This window comes from Cyanistes caeruleus, chromosome 1 (genome assembly GCF_971803275.1).
Source record: "Cyanistes caeruleus chromosome 1, bCyaCae1.hap1.1, whole genome shotgun sequence".
Taxonomy (NCBI): domain Eukaryota; kingdom Metazoa; phylum Chordata; class Aves; order Passeriformes; family Paridae; genus Cyanistes; species Cyanistes caeruleus.
The window spans coordinates 129,372,506-129,394,115 of NC_141701.1; the positions used below are offsets into that span (position 1 = coordinate 129,372,506).

Genomic DNA, 21,610 nt, shown 5'->3' on the forward strand with positions numbered 1-21,610 from the left:
GTTCCTGTGCCTGTTAAAATAAATTTAAAAATTACACTTCACCACAGCAGGACAAAGCATAAGCTAGTGAGAATGGAAAGTGGAATGTGGTTTAAAGTTAAGAGCAAAAAACTGCTGCGTATTTTTCTTACTTGAACACCATTCTTTTGAAGTTGTTCAGGGATTTAGAGACATACTTTTAAAGTATATTGATTAATCTTTATATAACTGTTAATCAATCTCAGATAATTAAACTAGAAACCATACATTAATTTGATAAGGACATTGGTCAATTCCATTTGTTCTAGCAACATCCTGTCCATTTTATATAAATAGTTGTTTTTATCTACTGTAATAGTAATATTATACTGTAATATTTATTAAATTGGTTTTTCAGGTTATGACAGGGGATTTACTTGTTTGCCTGCCATCTTGTCTTGATAATTGCATATTGGTTTCTTTTTTATATATAGGATATGATGCTTCAGCTGTTTCGGGGACTGGATTTTCTGCATTCTCATCGTGTAGTGCATCGGGATCTGAAACCCCAAAATATCCTTGTAACTAGCAATGGGCAGATAAAGCTAGCTGACTTTGGCCTTGCACGAATCTACAGTTTTCAGATGGCTCTTACCTCAGTGGTAAGTTTCTGAAGGCTTTTATTTTTCTGTTAAAATAGCAGTGTGAACCATGTCTACAGTTGAAGTTGTGTCTCTGAAAACAATTGCTTTCCAGGCAGGATTGAAGTTGTGGTGATTGCGTTGTACAAGTAATCAGTTACTGACTGTTGGCTCTGAATTAAATTGTGACTGATTGCAGAGAGATAAGTATGTGCTAGTTTTCTGAAACTCCCATCAAGCTTCTGTAGTGATACCGACTTCCTTTGTAAATTAAGTCAGACAGGTATGGTTAAAGTTTTTGAAGTACCATTTTAAGATAAAGCCCTTGCTGAATCCCGGGTATTTTGCCTGAAAAAAACCCCAGGTACTTGTGAAAATGCCACACCATCCACACCATCGCGCTCTGATTTTCCACCTCTGTGGATGTGCATTTGGTGCTTCCTTCCATATGTTAATGAATTATTCCAAATAGGGTTGTGCTGGAGGAAGCTCAAGCTTTCCTGACAGCCAAAATCACAGCTGTTTACCAAGCCAGCTGTTAAAGGGCACCCCTAGTATCACCAGATTTCCTGCCAGTGTTGCCCCCCTCCCACCAGCTCTCCTGGTTATCCTTGGCTCAGACATGAGCTCACTTGCAGATTTAGCTCTCTCCTCCATTAATGTTGGAGAAACCCTGCCAGTTCCTTGCTTTTTGACCCCATTTCCACGCTTGCTGGCCCTGCCCCCAGAATCAGCTGCTGTAGCTTGGCACAGCATCACTGGAGCATATTGAGGAGCTGCCATGCTATGTTCATGTTGGGTATCTTTGGGATATAGTGCCTGTTCATAATTTTTTTTTGTTTGTTTCCTTTTTCTATTCTGAGTGTCCCAACTGCCATGACAGTAACTCTTATGATAAAGACAGAAAAGGCAGGACTGCTGAAAAGAGAAACTGAAAGGATACACTTTGCATTTTACATCATGTTGGTAGAACCAATTCATTCTTATTACTAGTTTGTGCAAGGGTCTTCCCATTGTGAAGTGATGTAACTAAGGACATCTGGCTTCAGAGTGAATGAAGGGAGGAAGCAACAGAAAATTATATCATCTTGCTAAACACAGGGAAAATAAAACATATGTAAACATATGCCACATAAAACATATGTAAACCTGTGTTTTAGGGCTAGTTTTTTTCGTAGTCTGTAGGATGTAGTCTAATCCAAAGGTGAAAGAATCTGTCTGGTGAGATCAGGGAACATAGGTCATGTAACTGAAAGCAGAAGAAAATGAGAGAAAGATGCTTCCCGAATTGTTCTAACTTTGGTTCCCAACTACCAGTCAGCAGCAGCTTCAGTGAGGATTTCTGTTAATGCGTAATATCATTTAAGGTAAAACTGCAGAATGTTACAAGGTTTCCAGCAAGACATTTTTGAAAAGTTCTGCATGGAATGAGATAAAAATACCTACAGAACTGAGAAGGAGTTTTTCCATGATCATGTAAGCCTTCTTGGGAAGGAAGTTTAAAACTTCCAAAACCCAGAAATCTACCACAGCGAAAGAGGACATTGCCAGGATTGCTTTGTAATGTACATATGCCCAAGTATTTAATACTTGTGTGCTAGAGATCATGTGTTAAAACCCATGAGCTGGTACTCTTGGTGCTGCTGTCAACAAGAGGTGTTCAGCCTAAGGGATTATCCACATGGAAGTTTGTACTGTGTTCACATAAGCATCCAAGTGTCATTGCAGCTAAGCTAAAGAGTATTAAAACAGTTGAATTATTTTGTGATCAAGGATAAATTAACTATATGGGCACAGACACAAGTAATGGCTTTCACACCTAAAACTTAGTGTGTTATTATTTTATTTTAAAAAAACAAAAAACAAAACCAGCCTCTCTAAGTTAAAAAAACTAATAGTTCAAAAGTTAAATTAAAAGTTAATAAATGTTTTAAAACAGTTGGCAACATCTTTGCAATAAACTGGTGTCTGGATATGTGGGAAACTATAGGGGTGTGTTGCTTAGAATGTGATAAATGTGGTATGATTTTAAATGTCAGTCTTTGCTGTTCCTACAAACTGATTGCAGGTTAGAAACTTTTATTAAATATTTCTAGCTATCAGTTTTCCTTTTCTACCTTTGGTTAGTTGCTTAGGTGTGCAAATGGTGCTTTCTTTTTTACCTCCATTGAAACTTAATACAGGAAACACAGCTAAACAAAACAGCTCCAAACCCCCAAACTTCTAGTTTTCAAACATAAAGATATTCTTGAATTTACCATCCCTAAAATAGTCTTAATTGCAGTAATTCACCAGACAGTGAGTAAACTTTCATGGACTTCAGCAAGACCTGCTTGTTTTGAAGCATTTGCAGAAAAAAAAGAGTTGCATTATAAAAGGCAGAATATATCTATACATACATCAATTAATAAAAGTCACAGCTTTCAAAGATTTGCTTTGGATAGTGATAGTGCAGACAGCCCAGTGATAAAAAAGACTAACATTGTGATCAATACCAGGGCTCTGCAGCCTTTCCTTCAGAGGAGAAACTTACTGCAAGATAAACTATAAGAATCATCTTTTGAAGTACCAGACCATTCCCAAGCTGTGTCCTCATTCATTTCTCACAAAGAAACTCTTCAGATGGGACAAAAAGAGCTTGCCATGAAAGTAGCCCAGTAAAAACGGATCCAGCCCAAGTGCTGTGGGTGCTGCAAATAACTTCAAAGCAGTCTCTCTCTAACAGCCAGTTATTTACACAATGCTGAAGAAACCTTCTGGCAGACCAGTAGTCCAGGCATATTGCTGTCATTTAAAGAAACCTTGATATTTCTGTCAGGGAATGAGTAAAATATTCAAACTAATGTTATTCAGGCTGGGGAGGCAGGGTGGAGATCACTGTTCCCAGCTGTGTTCCGTCTGAGACCTGATACACATCTAAAATAAAAGCAGTAGAAGGAATGAGGTTGGCTGGGGGTGTCTGAGATGGTGGATAACAGGGCATGCTTTTGGTTTTGTGCAAAGTCAGACTCCTTTCCAAGTGTTGGTCATGGCCTTTGGGGAAATTTTGAGTAGGCTTTGTGATAACAGAGAAGCTCCATAGGACAGAGGAGGTAGATTGATGTGACTGTAATTTTAGAGTTGGTTAGCAAAAAGCTAATGAGCTATCACATTTTTCCTGGTGCAGAAAAGTGGGTGCTCAGTTCTAACTTTTTCTGAGCAAAGGAGCAGTTGGGTGTCTGGAAAATCTGTAGTTGTATTATCTAAAAGGAATAATCTATTTATCTATTTCTGACGGCTTTTGACTGCATTACAGAAAGGAAATGAAGCTGAATCATGGCATACAAGAATGTTAAGTGAGATAAGTGCATGCAGTTGTGGTGAGAGCATCTAGGTGGAGCTGAGGCTATCCAGCTCTTAAAACCTGGCCTGCATCGGGATCTTGAATGAAACTGGCAAAATGTTTGTGTTTGTAAGTAACACACTTACAGTACTTTCTTTGAAAACGTGTGCTTTACCTTAGATGTTAGCACTACTGAGGATTTTTTTTCCCCTATGAAATGCCAACAAAATTGGCTTATGTCTTCCTTTTTAAAAAAACACCAATTGTTTTCAGATTTACCTAACACGAAAGGGAAAATACATCAATTTCACTGCTAATGCTGTAAGTTGTTGAGTACTAGACCTGACTAAATAGATTTTCTGAAAAGAGAGGATGCAAAATATTCTGCAGTTACTTTCAGTAAATAATTTTAGATTATGCTAGCATTTTATTTGATTCTTTCTTCAGGATAAAAATTTTCCATCCATTTCTGGCAGTCACTTCAACGCAAATGGTTTACATGTCACATCATGCAAGAACTTGGATTTCATTTTATTGGTATATTAGTAAGGGAGCATAAAATAATTTTCACTAAAGAGACTTACTTTGTAAAAACAGGTATGTAAGTTAGTTACAGCAACAAAAACAGCACCCAAAAAATGGCAGAAAAGCTCTCTTCTAAAGAGGAATGAGTGCTTCTCTGTTTCCTTCCCACTGTTGCATTGTGATTTTCCAGTAAATGCTCCCCCTTAGTAAATAATGTAAAATTAGATGTTTGTCTGAGGCAATATGATTGATAAGAACCCAGACAAAGAATTTTATTTTTTTTTCCTTGTTTTTTGTCATTTTTTTCTTCTTTTTTTATGGCCATCTCTTTGAGTCTCTTGAAGTGTAGCTTTAACCAGAGATCCATTGAGGATCCCTAAATGGACCTGATTCAGCAATCTATTTAAAGCTCAAAGTTACCATCAGACATCACAGGAAACCTATGGAAATTAGGCAACCACCTGCCACTGGTTAAACTAAGTGTTAAAGAGTGTCCTAATGAAATCAGTACAAATCAGTACAGTGATACTTGATTTTATCTCATGCATGATTGAAGAAGCTCATAACTCTTCCCCCTCTGACAGGCAGAAGTTGCACTGTTTTGGTCTGCCCTTCACTGTTGTGAGGAAGCACGTCACCTGAGATCTGAGCCCTTGTCTCCAGGTCTTGCATTGTGGTGCATTTGAAAATGAGACACATACAGCCAGTGGATCAAAATATGTGGGTTTGAGCTCGTCAGTGCTGCTGCTGAGAGTTTGTGGCTATTTAGAAGTACAGTAAGATCAAAATTGTTGTCTTATTTAAGGAAAATCCATCTTCCCTACTAATACATAGTTCTGCATATAAAGTCCATGTGTCTGGCTTTGTGAAAAAATTAGTGAATTTTTCTGATATTTTAACATCTGGTGGGATCCTTATTGCATCCTCCCAACATCCTCTAGGAAAGTTATTTCCATCACATAAAATAAGTCATTTATCTCTAGAGTCATCTTAAGAACAAAAATCATTATAGGCACATTGACTGTAAGATCTTCAGATGACTAAAAACATTCTAAGATATGTTTATGATGATTTGACTCAGATAAGATGTTCACTAAGAGTACTCAGATTTATATGGAAATAAAGATGACAAAACAGATCGTTCAAAGGCACAGTATTAATCAAAGGGCAGTATGGAAATGCACATTAACAAAATTAGGAAATTAGAACTTCCTTACTCATCTACATTCTAATCATATGATAATTTTCAAAACCAACTTAATTTTTGTTGCCTGTCATAAGAACCTTTAACTTTTTAAGGCTTGCTTGGAAGAGCTGTACTAGCTGCTCTTACAGAGCAGAGGATTTATGACAAAGTTGTTACCTCTAGAGACATGTTCTAGAAATAATCTACAGGTGCTGTCTCACAGCATAAGTAGATGTAACCTTTCTACTGCTGGTGAAAGGGCGGCTTTTTGACTGCACACTTCCATCACTTCCCTTTCTTTGGCATTAGTAGTTGCTCCCTTGCAGTCTGACTGAAAATGAGCCCTCTATAAAGTAATTACTAATTTTCAGGTGGCTTAGTAGATGCAAATCACTGTGTGGCCACATGACTGAAAGCACTGACACACAGGAGAGGGTGAGCAGAAAGGTGGGGTCATCCACTCCCTAGACACCACCAGCTTAGATTTGTTGGAGTCAGCTGAGGCCTCAAATAACTAAAGTAACTCAAAGGCAGAAATATTTTTCAAAACCTTGCAGCTGATGCTGATTTATGCTGTTCTGAAGGTGTTAAGTGAACCAGTCCGGTGCTTCATTTAAGGCTATTACTGTATCTGACTGTAACAAAACTTCTAAGGGCATCTGTATCAGTGTTTGAAGTATTTTTTTGCTCGCACAGTGCCAAGACCTGCATTCGGTGCTCTGTGCTGTTCCTCTGCAGCTGATGCCAGGACTTACCCTTGAGACCTGTCAGGTATGCAGAGAATGCAGCTCTCTGCTCTGAGTCAGACCCAGGTTTATCATGAACCATAAAAAGCCTATCTTTTAATCTTTCAAAGAAAGTAAATTATTTCACAGTAAACAAGCAAATTGGCTTCCCATGAGAATATTTTCTGTGCCCTTTTCCAGCAAACCCCTTTCCAGAGTTGCAGACACTAGGATATATGATCTGTGAGAAGAGAGGTTGTCCACACTGATCTGAGCATGTTTTGCAGCCCTGCAGCTGCATCAGTGCAAGCCTGCAGAATAAATTTACCTCATCCTGATGAAAAAAAAAGGGAAAGAAGCACAACTTTGAGCACAGTTTATATCAGAACAAAGGAAGTTTCTGCTGGGCTGGACCAAAAGTTGACTATGTGCTCTATCAAAGAATAATGTTTAAGAGAGGATGCTTAGGAGAGAGAGAAGAAACAGCTTTCAGCAATCAGAAATAAAGCAATTTCCAGTGCTGGAGCTTGTATCTAGATCATTGTCTATAAAAATTACTGAAGTATCCATCTTTTCATAACCTAATCTTTGAACCATTTCTACTCTGGGCTACAGTTAACTTCAGCACTGTGAGAAAAGCTTTTTATTTTGTTTTAAATCTGGCACCTAATATTACTTAGGTTCCTCTTAATTCTGCTTTTGTGAGGCATTGCCTTTTCACCTCAGGGTGAAATTTGGTGTTATTTTGCAACAGCACAGTTCCACTGCTGCAAGAAAAATGGACTCGGTGGAAATAGGCCTTCACATGTTGATGTGAAGCAAACAATGACAGGTTTCCCCTCTCCCTCTCCCTCTCCCTCTCCCTCTCCCTCTCCCTCTCCCTCTCCCTCTCCCTCTCCCTCTCCCTCTCCCTCTCCCTCTCCCTCTCCCTCTCCCTCTCCCTCTCCCTCTCCCTCTCCCTCTCCTCAAATTTCTGGTGAACAGTGTGTAGGATGTAGAACTGACTTTATAAGGAACAGGCTGTGCTTAGTCTGCTAAAAAAATCAGGGCAGAGGCTGTAAAAGGGAGAAAGGAAGGGAGAAAATTCCTACTGCATATTTTCTCTATATTATAAAAGAGCATCCTGCTTTTGTGTGACCATACTTCTGTCTCCTGTTTTCAGATGTAAAAATATGCGGTGTATTTCCCCCACCCAGTGATTTACATCTTCTTTGTACTATTTTTCTGTTGATTTAAGTGGTTCTGTTTTTACATCTACTCCCAGAGATAATTGAGTGGGTTGGATTGTAAAAACAATTTGATTGTTTGACAAGGTCTCTCCCTGTGTATTTACAAAACTGTTCCCACATAATTTCAAACCATCCTGAAACACTAAAATACAGCCTCAGGTTATGCTCTTAGCAGAGCACACAGCAGGCATGGGCCTGTTTGGTACTTGAACGTGAGACACCCAAAGAAAGAGGATCAGACCAAATAGCATACTGTCCTTGGAGCTCCTGCTAATGCAGAGTGAAGGCAGGTGTCTGTACAGTGCTTACAGAAATGCTCTTAGGGCTTAATGTGTAATAAAAATGAATAGTTGGCACTTTTTTGCAGTGGCAGGGAAGTCACTGTAAATGTTCTCTTCACACTGGTCGAAGTCCTGCTGTAGAAGGCATTTCTAATTGAGAATTCCCTTGTAAAGGTACAGCCCAGGAAATCCTCCTTGCCTAACAATGTTTAGTACTTGTTTGGCATTGCTGGTATGGAATTCTTGAGCTCAAAAGGAGAGGAGCTGAGAAATCATCTAGTCCAGTAAAACAAGTAAGATTGTTCTCTGATGGATTTCTAATGTTTTGCCCATAACTTTAATGTGCCCAGAAAATAGGGTTTCCATCACTTCCCATGGGGGGAGCCTGTTCCAAAACCTCTATATACTCACTTTCAGAAAGTTTCCTTGGTGTCCAGCCTGCAATGTCCCATTCTTAATTTAACTCCATTATATTCCTTGTTACTGTATGCTAAATGGTAGCAGATGACCAATGCCTTGTAGTTGCATTAAAGAGGTCAGTTAGCTATGGCTGTAATACATTCGTCCTTGCAAAATGTGGTAAGATATCTCATTTGATAAATAGTGGAGGTATATTAGCCAGGAGGGAGCATGGCAAATTTCTGATACAAATTGGCAAATTTTGATAACTGTGGTAGTCAGTTACAGTTCCATATCTCTGATTTTGCCCCTTCAAGATTTGATGTGCATTATATAGTCAGCTTTTTCAGAAATGCACTTCATGAGCTGCTCTTGTTGTGGAAACAGCCATCAGCAGGCCAGAGGGATTGGCATAAACGTCAAAGCCAAATTGGTTTTCCAAAGAAAGAAATAATGAAACTTCATTAAGATGAGACAGAGCAAATAATGGAGGTGGTCTTCAAAACCAAAGGAGGCTACAGTTTAAATAAGGGCTATGAAAGAACAATAAATTAAAATGAAATGGAAAAGAGAAACCCTTCACTAAAGAAGCAAAAATACAATCTGAAAATTTCTCAGGTAGGAATGAAAGATAATCTGAAAGCAAGAACTGAATCCTTGTTGGGACAGCAAGTTGAAAAAGTCCAGATGGAGTGAGAAGTCTGGCTGCAGTGTTCCCCACCTGGAAATGGGATGAACAAGTCACATCAATAAATGACAACCAACCTGGTCTGACCTTCCATGAAACACGGGATGCCAGAAAAGCTTGGATAAACTTGGAAGTAGCTAATAAAAATAACCTTCAAAAAGGACTTGAGCAGAAAAAACAGCCCACGCAAGTAAGCAGGAACATAAACACCTGGACCTAAAAATGAACCCATCAGGAGACTGTTTATAATTTTGTTACTTTTTGTGCATCCTGTAGACTTATATTTTCCTAGCTCAAATAATAGAAATCCCTGAAAATCCCAGGGAAGCTTATTTCAGCATTGTACACTACATGTATGGTGAGGAAAAGGAACAGAAAGGAGACTTCTGTTGGTGGTTCAGAATTTGTACCTGGCCTCAGCTGCTTAGGTCCACTATAAGGCCATGGTATAATATGTGAAGGACAACCATCAATCCAAGCAGGCGTGGATACTGAAAGCTTCAGAGAGGAAGAAGAGAGAGACACCCAAGGACACTTGAATTCTTACAACACAGAAGATCTGAACACTGTCAGATACCACAGAGGCTGACAGTGATGGGGGTTTGTAATCAAGGTAAAGCAAAGAAGCCAAAAGGACTCTGGGATCTGTAAGATTTGCCATGGAGTTAGAATATTTTCTTATTGAAAGAAATCAGAAAATGATACAGTTATAACAGAATCTGCTTCTCTGAAACTCCAGAACAATTCTGTGTTTAAGAGACAATGGAAAAAGAGATTCTGATCAGATAAACTACATTTGTTTGTAAGTTGTAAAAATACTATGGTTTATAAAACAGGAAAAATCATATAAGTGCCAAGATTAAGAAATAATTCAGTTAAATATAATTGTCACAAAAGATGACTGCAGAATGCTTTTCAAAAGTAGAAAACCAGCCAGGACATCTTAGTATATATCACAAACTCCCAGTATAGTTCAGTAAATTGCATCTGACTGGAAGTCAGACCTTGGAGGTACAAGCAAGGGCTTAACTTTTTGTGTAAGTCGGTCAGAGGAGTAGCAGTAGTTAAAATCGATCTAATAAAATACTGGTTCTATGAAATATGCAAAACTGTCATAGAGTAGTTACTGACTGAGACATGCTAAAAAATTAAGCAGGAGATTTGAAAATAAAACTTCTGAGGGTTCAAAAATGCACAAAGTTGTTGTCTGCTGCAAAAGTCCATAGAATTCAACTGTAAATCAGAACAACTAAAGGAGCAGATAAATTAACCATTGCATTGGATTTTGCAATTTCTGTAATGAATGCAAGGAAAACTTGTTCTACAGAATGTAGTCGATGAAAATACACATTAAATTTGTGATCAGCATGGAAGAGCTGATCTGTGGATAATTCGTTTGCAGTCAGCAAGTTGTTCTGTTCTCCAGGGCAACTATCGCAATGACATTGGCATCTTGGTAGTAGCTTTCCAGTAAAGAAGAAAAAAATAATTTAAAAATGGAATGACTGCATACTATTTGAAGATGCAGTACATTTTTGCTTTTAAAGTTAAGAGTGATTTGGAACAGGATCAGAGTTTTCATCATTTGCTGGGCTTGAGTGACAAAGAACAAATGATAAAACCCCCAAACAAACTAGCATTAAGAAACATGAGCAATTAATCTACTAAGCACAGAAACAGGAGAAAACTGGTGCAAAAAAAAAGGAGGGAAAACAGCCACCTGCAAGTTCATCCTGACTGAGTTCTGAGGTCATGTGGATTTAAACGAGCAATAACGAGAGTCGGGACTTTCTGCTTAGGAAGCAGGAGATATTTTTTGATTTAACAATGATATAGGTTGTACCATGTGGGCCCCGTGCAAGATTGTAACCATGGAAACCTGCCATGTAAACAGCTAGTTCATTGTTCACCAGCAGGAAAGAAGAAATAAGTTTTGAAGAAATATGTAGAAAAAGAGATGTGCTTTCAGCTAGTTCTTGGGTTTTACCCTTAGCCATGATTCTGAAATGACTGTGCCACATTTTTTATGGCTATTATCATCCAAAATTAATAACTTTATATTAAAAGAATTGTTTATTACAGTGAATGAATAATATCCTTAATGCTGTACTACTTGCTTTTCATCTTAACTGTTATAAGTATATAGTGTCAAGCAAGTCCAAAGGATGGGGGGAAAACTATACTATCAACAAAACTTAGGAGGCAATTCAGAGCAAGAATTCCTTGGTTGGGACAGGAGCAGTTGAGTACCTAGTGGAAAAGACAGCCCACAGTATTTCTTTCTCCTGTACTGAACAGATTCTTCTGTTATACTTAGGGTAAATGACCTGGTTTTGGAAGAAACATTTATAAGAGCTTTATTCCTAGCACAAAGGATCTGAAAAAGCATATATTTTGTTCTGCAGAACAGCAGGAAAAATGCTTAGTGAACAGTGAAATGCTTCCAAAAGAGGTCTTTTACTTTGCACACACAATCTGTGGCTGGGGGAGTTTTCACTGAAGACAAACTTGCAGCTCTACAGAACTGTCAGCTCCACTGCCACTCATCTATACTGGACATTAAAGAACATTTATTTACGCATTTCAAGATGACAAAATTAATTGAGCTAAAAAGCTGTGTAAGTTACCAAGAGTCAGAGTTTTTGATTTCCAGTGCTGGATATTAGTTCTTTATGAGGCCTTCTCCTTTCACCTATCACTTTTCAAAACCCTTTCTGAACTGTTTCTGTTCATACTGGGTACAAATCCTAGAGCTTACAGTTCCATGGAAGTATTGACTCAGAAACACCATAAGTTTGGATGATGATCGTATCTTATGCCACTCAACAAAATCCAGACATTCAGACTTGTGTAAGTCTCTACAGTATCTTTTCTGTAATTTGTATGAGAGAAGGTTTGAGGACAGGACAGACTGAGTACCTTGGTGAAGTTCTGATTGCAAGTGCAACATTAAGTGGAACCATGAAAGATCTATTGGCAAAAAAAAATACATCCTTAAAAGAAATTTATATTCTCTTATCATGTGGTTTACAGAAGGATGGAAGTTTATGGCTTATCCAGTGGGGCAGCTGGAATGATCCTCTGATCTATGAGAAGCTTCCAGACGAGAGCATTATGATACGTGAGATGAAAAGTTTTTTGGCAATTGGAATTTAAAATCGTCTTTGGATAACATGGTGATGATAGCAGATGGTATTAGTCTGGAAGTTAAAGATGAGGTACAGAATCTACAGGGAGTGTGGAGAAACATCAGGTGATAACTACAGGTATCAGTGAAAGAAGGATTCAGCTATGCTTGTTAAACTGTTCCACATTTTTGGACTGGGAAATCCTTTCTTAGCCTAGAAGAAGAATTTTATTCAGTGGAGGGCAGGGAGAAAATGGCAAACAAGTGCAGAACAGGTATGCAATGGTTGTACAGCCACTAAGTAGCTTCCCAAAGGACAGATCCAACTTGCTACTGTATCGCTGAGAGCCACAGTGAAGCAGGCAGCTACTGATGTGTTTGGAGCTCGGAGCAGGGAAGCCCATCCCATCAGCAATGCTAGATGGTAGCCCTAGGCAATTTTTTCAGACAGCTGAAGGTACGCAAAGCAAGGTACCAAGAGACCCGACAGTAAGAGACTGTAATTGTAATGAATTCATTCTTCACTAGTTACGGGATCCCAGGCAAGCTGCACACAAATATAAGGGAAAACTTAGGTCAAGAATCTGCAGTTTCATACAAAACAAGAGTTTAGCTGTGTGCTTTTGTAGACAAGCACAAAAGGGACTGGAATCAGCATTCTGATAGCATATAGAAGTCATTGAACCTATAGTGTGACTAAGCATTCGTTTTGTCTAGGTATGAGCTAATAATCTACATTTACGTCATGTACACGCCATGGATCTGCAGGGACCGTGATTCATCTTACAGGAATTAGATGATAAGATTTCCTCTTGCCGAGGAAAAATTGATGAGAGGAGTAATGGGAAGCAAGGCACAAATGCAGACATTAAAGTCACAGACATCAACAGGAACACATACAGCAAAATGCTGAGAAAGCTGAGAGCTGCTGGTGGAGTATTTGGAATAAGTCCTAGAGGAAAATGATACCCTCCTATTTGATTTTTTCAGGAAAACAGGACTTTCTGCACCTCTTTCATGGAATAAAACAAATGCATAACTTCCATCATCAGTTCACATCTTCTTTGCACTCCTCACCTATCCTGTAAAAATTAGTAAGTTCCCTATTTTGATTAAATTTTCAGGCAGAAGATACTGTAAATTAATACAGCCTGAGGGTGTTGTATCTTTGAAAAACAAGGGAAGTTTTATATATGTATACATTGTGAAAAGATATATAGAAGAGATTTTGAATTTTGATTGATTGGGGGGAAGGGGGTGTGTATATTTAAGGTGATGTGTTGGAATCAAATTATAATCGAGCACATTTTCCTGTACCATGTTTTTAAACACCTTCAGCGTGAATATTTGAGCTCATTTCTTCTAATATTCCATAAGAATAATGCCTACTTCTTATGTCCATTTGAGGCAAAGCAGTTTTGGCTACCTTAAAAGTATATTACTCATCACTTTGAAGAATGTATTCTACCACTGGTGTTGTAATTTCATTGACAGTACATCTCAGAAAAAAAAAGATGTAGCTGATTCCTTTTAACCCTGTTTCATTTGTATGTACATCTTTCCACACAATTCTTCAAAGTTCTGCTTCATACTGCATTTGCAAGGACAGAAACAACCAATTAATTCATAAAACACAAAAGGAGATTACTAGAAACTTTGAAAATCTTGCTTGAAGGTGGATATGCTGGGTTGATCTGTGTGCTATGATACGTTAAAAAACACATCTCAAAACTTGCTCATTATAGCATCTAAACACAAAGGATCAGAGGTAGATATATGTCTTCTTAATGTAATGGTGTTTTCTTTAATTTTGTTCATGCTTTTATGTTCTTGCTCCATAAAATGAAAACAAGGTTGGAAGCATAGCTTAAAAGTTGAAAATGCTTTACTGGTTTATATTTTATTATGGCTATTGCAGTAGGTCATAATAGCCACATACTTCAGCTAATGAAAATCAGCAAGGCTTCAATGAATTAAGCCAATTTATAAGGCAAATAAGAAGGCCTGTCTTTAAATCAACAATGAATTTTGCATTTGGTTTATTTTCTTTTAACATTAAAATTTTTACTTAAATGCCTTTTAGTTTCCATTAGTGTCTGATAATGCTCAGACAGTATTGCTTTGAAATGAATAAAACTACTTAAGTTCATAAAGGCACAGCTGGCACTACAGATTGATAGTTCTAAATTATTTGGGACACTGAAGACATTGTGCACCTTATGTAATTTAATCACTAAAATAATTAAATAAGGTGGGGCCTGTGCATGGTATCAGTTCTTGTGGGAAAATATGCTTCATTGACTTACTGGCACTGTTTTGGAATGTGGCATTTAAAAGTACCTTTTTACAGTGGGAAAGAATTTGGTCAAGAATAAACAGTCTGACCTTGTTAAATGGACCAAAGTCACTGCTAGTCTCAGAAAACTAGTTTTCACCAGTCTGTGGGGAAAAAAAAATCAGTTTATGAAAAATGCAACTAGATTGATTGAACAGAGTGGGGGAAACACCCCCTGTTTTTCCAGTACAGATTTCTCTGATTTGTGGGAAGTTGGCTTTGAGGTTTAAACATGATTTGAACTGTAATTTCAGAGGACACGAAAAGCACTTTACATTGTAAAGTGTCATACAATGAAGCCAGATGAATTCAAGTAATTTATGTAATAAGCAAATAATTTTCAACTGAAATCAAGGCCATTCATATTGCTATCAATATCCAAAAATGTAAAAACTTTGAGGTTTTAGGAAAACTGTATACTATGAACTAATTCTTAAACACAAAGCTTGGTATTTGCAGTGAAAGTAATACAACTTCCAAGGACCTTTTGATACAAATGAAGAAAAAAATTATGCCCCTTTGGTTTTAGCTTAAATTTTTTTTCTGTTAGGAAACTGGCATGGTAAACTGGTACAGTAATAGTGAATCTCCATGTTATGAAGTCCTAGCTTCCATGCAGTTGATGGAAAACATCCTTTTAACTTCACTGTAGCCAGAATCTCATTCCACATTTTCATATTCTGTTTGAAAAATACAAACGCATTCTGTGAACAAATACTCAGGCTGCTTTGGAGGAGTGGAGTATACAAAGAACAAAGACTTTGGGAAATGGTATTGATATTAGTGCCTATCCAGTTCATGGTTTTGGCCACAGAGTTCTCACTGGTACTTTGTAGAACACAACCCCCTTTTTTCTTTTTGACACAACAGTGACAAGTTAACATACTAAAATTCTTAAGGCCTCTCCAGTAATCCATTTTTTAATGCAAGAAAGAATGAAAAATCTTACAATGGCTCCAGAATGTGAAATAACATTGAAAGACATTGTTGAATAATACTTTTGGGTGCATCATTTAAAACTGTAGTAGCCAGCTGAGAATTATTGCTGCATAAAAATGAAAATGTATCCATAACTTCAGTTATCAGCAAAACTACTGAAATGGTAGCATTTCCATGCTATAAAATGAAATTAGATGTAAGCAGTAATAGATGCAACTGTTTAAAAGCAGTTTACATAAAACAAGTGAATTTAAGAAAAAAAAATGTTTTCATCAGGTAAATTCAGATTAAAAATTAGGAGGTGTACACATTAGGTTTTGACAGGTCTGATTAAACAATCTGTATTAAACCAGAAATGAAAAAAGCCTGTCTCAGTGTAAACACCGTTTTCAGTTTTTATAGTCAATGTAAACATCTTCTGAAGTTAGCCTGAGTTTCCTGCATTCTGTCTCGCTCCACTTTGTGTTTACAACATCAGCTATATATTTACCCTGCAGAGATTTTTGGAGGCCCTCGAGGGGGTGGAGTTCCCACCCTGCTGTGAGGAGGCTCTGTGAATTTTCTATGTATAGTCACATGAGCCATCGCCTTCTGTACTGCTTCAGTATCCAACTATCAGATTCTGCAAATGGAAGTCATACACAGCTGAATGGGTGCACAGATTATCCCATTCTGTAGTTTTGGACATTAACTCACAGAAAAGCAAGGGCAAAATCTACAGCTGTTCTTAGAATTTACAAGCTGTGATAGATACTTTCATCCCCCAACTTTGATTTACTTTTTTTTATTTTATGTGTACATGTTCTTGTTTCCCTTCTGTTCTCAGTGCTGTTTGTCAGCCAAATCGGTCCGATAGCTCTGGCCCTCATTTTTTAAAAGAAATTCAGTTCTTAAGAGTGGATTCACCAGGAAAGGATTAGGGAGCTATTTTTTACTCTTGTCTCTGTCATTAGTGTGCAGCATAGTGTGCAAAAACCAGGTTGTCTGAGATGGGAACTGCTGTGCTTATTTAGGGCTTAGTCTTCCTGTAGCTGATGAACTGCAACTGTAATCTGACCCTCACACTATTAGCAAGTAAAATGCATAAATCCTTCCAAAACTCCTAGATTCATACTGAACTGAGGAAGCTGTTAGACTGACTAGAAATAAAAATGTTGGTGATAAGTGGATGCTAATTCTTCCTTATATTAGGTAACCTATATCACTTTATCTACTATTACCCTTCATGCTGGGTACTTATGATAAATTTTTTCTTATTATTTCTCATGCCAAGGGATGAAATAATTTTTTTAATAAGAGGATTGTTAATATCTTTCCATATAATAGGCAGTCAAAAATGTACAAAATGACTGAGGTTTTCCAAGTCATATTAAAACCCAAAGTTTTTACCTTCCTCTATGCCCTCAGTAGCTTCACAAGTAGTGGTAGTAGGCTACAATACAAGATAAGGAAGGTGTTTTATTATTTTACAGAATAGCTTAAAGAGATGGAACTGTATATTTGTATTTCATATGCATTGAAATAGCCTTGCTGATCACTTGCTGCTTTCTTTTAAGTCAATATTTTTATACAGCTGATATTCAGGTCTTATTTTTCTTTTTCCATCTTGCTATTCAAATCATCATGACAAGAGAAGCTTTCACCTTGTACAATGCAAGGTAAATGCATAAATGCAAGTAAAAATGCATAAATCCTTCCAAAACTCCTAGATTCATACTGAACTGAGGAAGCTGTTAGACTGACTAGAAATAAAAATGTTGGTGATAAGTGGATGCTAATTCTTCCTTATATTAGGTAACCTATATCACTTTATCTACTATTACCCTTCATGCTGGGTACTTATGATAAATTTTTTCTTATTATTTCTCATGCCAAGGGATGAAATAATTTTTTTAATAAGAGGATTGTTAATATCTTTCCATATAATAGGCAGTCAAAAATGTACAAAATGACTGAGGTTTTCCAAGTCATATTAAAACCCAAAGTTTTTACCTTCCTCTGTGCCCTCAGTAGCTTCACAAGTAGTGGTAGTAGGCTACAATACAAGATAAGGAAGGTGTTTTATTATTTTACAGAATAGCTTAAAGAGATGGAACTGTATATTTGTATTTCATATGCATTGAAATAGGCTTGCTGATCACTTGCTGCTTTCTTTTAAGTCAATATTTTTATACAGCTGATATTCAGGTCTTATTTTTCTTTTTTCATCTTGCTATTCAAATCATCATGACAAGAGAAGCTTTCACCTTGTACCATGAGAAGATATCCACATTAGCATTTCTTTTGGTGCTCTGCTCTGCACTGATGTGATCTCACTTTGAGTCCTGTGTGCAGTTTTGGACAGCACAGTATAAAAAGACATTAAGCTATTAAGGAGAGCCTCAGGGGTAGTGAAAGGTCTAGAGGGGCAGCTTTATGAGAAGTGACAGAGGTCACTTGGTCTGTTCATCCTGGAGGAGTGGAGACTGAGGGACACCTCACTGTGGTCTTCAGCATCCTCCCAAGGGGAAGCAGAGGGGCAGGGTCTGGCAGATCTCCTCACTCTTGAGACCAGTAACAGAACTCAAGGAAATGGCATGAAACTGAGCCAGGAGAGATTTAGGTTGGAGATTTGGAAAAGGTTTTTCTCCCTGAGGGTGGCTGAGCACTGGATCAGGCTTCCCAGGGACATGGTCAAAGTACCAAGCTTGACAGAGTTCAAGAAGGGTCTGCACAATGCTCTCAGGCACATGATGTGACTCTTGGTGTGTCCTGCACAGACCCAGAAGCATGACTCAATGTTCCTGATGAGTTCCTTCCAGCTGAGCATATTCCATGATTCTTTGATAAACATGAATAGCTCCATTGACTGTAGTTGCAGTTAAGCCCAGAAGTCTGAAAGAATAGCATGGGTACTAAATAGACAACCATACCTGTTGTCTTTTTGTTGTCATTTTCTTCTGAGGATTCCCTACATGTGTTTTAGGCTCTAAACCCGTTCAGAGGTATGAACACAAACCTCCCAATAATTCCTGGTGACGCACATGCAAAGATGAAGAAGAATGGAAATGATTGAACATTCATTTCAGGACTGAAATACCTTCTCTGAACACTGCTTTGGGTATTTCCACGAATTAGTGGGTCTGTATAAGCACCTTGTCCAGGTGAGAAGCTCAGCAGAACTGTTCCTGAGTGCTTCCACCACAGTTTTCAGGTAGAATAGGTTTTGTTTTTTCAGCTTTACAGTTTTTACACTGTAAGGGATTTCAGATTTGGTCGGTGGAATGGGAAGTTACAGCGCTGTCCTATTAGGCTGTGGTCATTTGGAGAAACTGTGAATTTCTGTTGTGACATCAGGAAAGAGCTTGTCTGCAGTTAAGCTTTTGCATCATAATTCCCTCAGCAGAGACTATTCCTTAGAAACTCTGTTGTCATGGCACAGAACATCATTGTGCTGCAAGCTGTACAAATTTGAGTCAAGACCTCTTTTTTCTTGAATCAAGATGTTGTCTTTTTTGGAGACATTTTACCATGTTATGTACTTGTGGCCAAGCATTAATTTTTTTCCATTATGATAAATTCTTAGTTAATAGACTAATTTTTTCAATTAGTAAACGTAGTTATTTTGATCAAGAATTTTGACATTATTTCCTATTCTTCTTAGAAGATTTCTTCATGGGAGTATATTACTCTCCTTTGATATTTGTAAGCATCTAGGTGTAGTTACGCATATTGCTTTTCGTTCTCATGGTTTTATCCTCTGAGCAATGTCATTAAAATTCATGTAGACTTAATTACTGAGTTTTTACATTAGTATTTAAGCTTATTTGCTCAGGAAGTGAAAATAGAGAAGAATCTGGAAATCTAGGAGGAACTTGACCTCTGTTAATGACTTAAATGACTCATCATAAGTATACTGCAAATTTTTTTTTAAATTGTAGAGTCCAAACTGTAATACATCCTAACTCTTTCTCTGAATCCAGCATCCTGCCTCTTTCTTTGAATTCAGCTTAGCACAGTTTCTGACAGCTTTCAGTCCCACAAAAATTGTATGTTTTATGATACACCCATAGGAGTCTGTGGAGTATATGCAGGGAATTAGGAGAAAAGAGAGCAAAAAGAAATTGAGAAAGCATAAAAAGATGGTCAATGCATTGACAGGAAAAATTAGGCCATACTGAGTACAATAGCAAGGACTTTTTTGTTGCATTATACTTGGGTTTTTTTAATTTCTTGTTGCTTTAGGCCAAGGAGTGTTTGAATTCACTTTTATTTCCAGTTGCTGCTTTTCCTTCTGGACAGAAGATGCAACTTTTTTATATGCAAGCAGTTTAATTTGACACATAACTGTAATTCTTTCATAGTCAATATGTGAAATATTATACCCTGAATATGCAATTAATATGAAAAATGCCATCTTTTTTGTTACGTTCCCTGCTAAAGGTACTGAACAGGCAGAATTGTTCCAACTCAATTAGGTGCTCTTTTATTACTAAGTGAAAGGCTTTTCACTTTCAAGTCTTGCCCTCACCTAAAACATTCTGACTTGTTACATTATTTTTTGCTAAAGTGACCGCAACAGAAAATCTCTTAGCTGCTTTCCATTCCTATGATGGGTTGATGCATGAACTAATCAAACCACTAACATAAACGTTGATCACTTGCAGACCTAACATGGCAGTATACCTATTTAATAAAAGAAAAATGAGTGAAGTTCAGTAAGAGTTCCTCGGTTGCCATAGGAACCATTGCATCTTACTCAGGATACTTGACTGCGTTTGGGCCCCCGTCCTTTGATATGCCAAGTGGCTGTGAATCCTTAATGTCCTCATCACCTATTTAAACTGCAATCAAAATCAGGCAATAAGACCTTAAATGCTGCCTTGAGGAGAGGCAGTTTCTTACCTTAGCTTCATTTACTCAAGTTAAAACCTATTACAGTTGGATTCCTTTGAATGGGCTGTAGCAACTAAAAGGTGAGCTGCCCACATGGAATTTAGGGCCCCAGTTCAGTGTGCTGAAATTAACTCATATGATGGGACCTTAAAGCAGCAGATGCACTTACAATCAAATGCACTTTTTGAATTGTAGGGAGCAAACTTTTGCATCGTGATAGCCAGTTCAACATTGGTCTAACCTAAGACAAAAAATGCCATCATTTTCCAGGAAAGCAGAAGTGACAAAAGCCTGTGCACCTAACCCTGCACAGCCAAAATTCCCAGCTGACACAGTATTTTGAGTCATATGCTGACATTACTGTGAAAAGGAACTTCAATTAGATATCTATTGTGTTTTAAAATACAGAAGAATGGCTTTGTGTTCAATGGATTGCCCCACGGATTAAGACAAGGAAGCAGATGCTGCAAGGGTGTATAGAAGGAAAGAATTTAATTTCTCCCATTTTATTATAATTCAGGATCTATTCCATGTACCAGACTAATTAATACATAAACTAAAAGCCTGCCAACATGTTCAGGCCATGTGAATTTCCCAATAGACAGAAGTGCTGGTACCTATGTGAAATGAAACCAGCACCTTCCATGTCCCAGAAAGCAGATAGAAAGGATGGGGGAGGGAGGAGAATCATGAAGGGAAGTCTTTTTATTTTCTTCTTTTCACGTGAAGGTTTATAATTAAAGGGGAAAGTAAATTAATTACATGAATATTAAAAGGTTACTCTTCTATTCTAACATTTGGTCACAAGTTGTCTAATGAAAAGGAATGCAGGCTGGAGGGCTGCCATGCCTTTGCTTCTTTCTGCAGAGGGCCACAGGCTGAAGCAGTGATTGTGCGTGACAGATTCTGGGAACAATGAGCCTGCGCACAGATCATCCAGATGGAGCATGCTTTTCTAAATTACACCAACAACAGGGTGGCCCACAGGCAAACAAAATAGTTAAACAATACATAATAAAGTTTTTATTTGGTATTTCCTGTGAGCCTCTGCCAGTTGCCAGGGAGTGTACTGTATTTTTCTTTTGCTGTATTAATTGTTGACCACAACTGGCAAAGACCCAAACTAGCAGGGACAGATAAGGGGGGGAAAATGGCATCTGGACACTAAAGCCTCAAGTGTACTGGGAAAAAAAAGCACAAAAAATTACAGCATATATCTGGAATTTTCCAACTAACGATGTGCGGATGTGGTAGCGCTAGGGAAAAAGAGCCAAACTGAGCCTGCTTTGTTCACTAAGAGAGGCCCCCCTGTAACATTCCTTTTAGCTGTGCATATTTTGGCTTCAGTTCTGCAGTTTTAACTATATACTGTGTATGGAG

General features: G+C 37.8%; 1 protein-coding gene across 3 annotated transcripts in view; it reads left to right on the plus strand.

The window, feature by feature from the left end:
• The window catches only part of CDK6 (cyclin dependent kinase 6), a 128,865-nt gene that overhangs the window by 57,084 nt on the left and 50,171 nt on the right, over positions 1–21,610 (plus strand). For all 3 annotated transcript variants that reach the window (XM_086857792.1, XM_086857800.1, XM_086857806.1), the window contains exon 4: positions 453–620. In XM_086857792.1, coding sequence (XP_086713918.1) covers positions 453–620 — 168 coding nt within the window. The remainder of the gene's footprint in view (positions 1–452; positions 621–21,610) is intronic.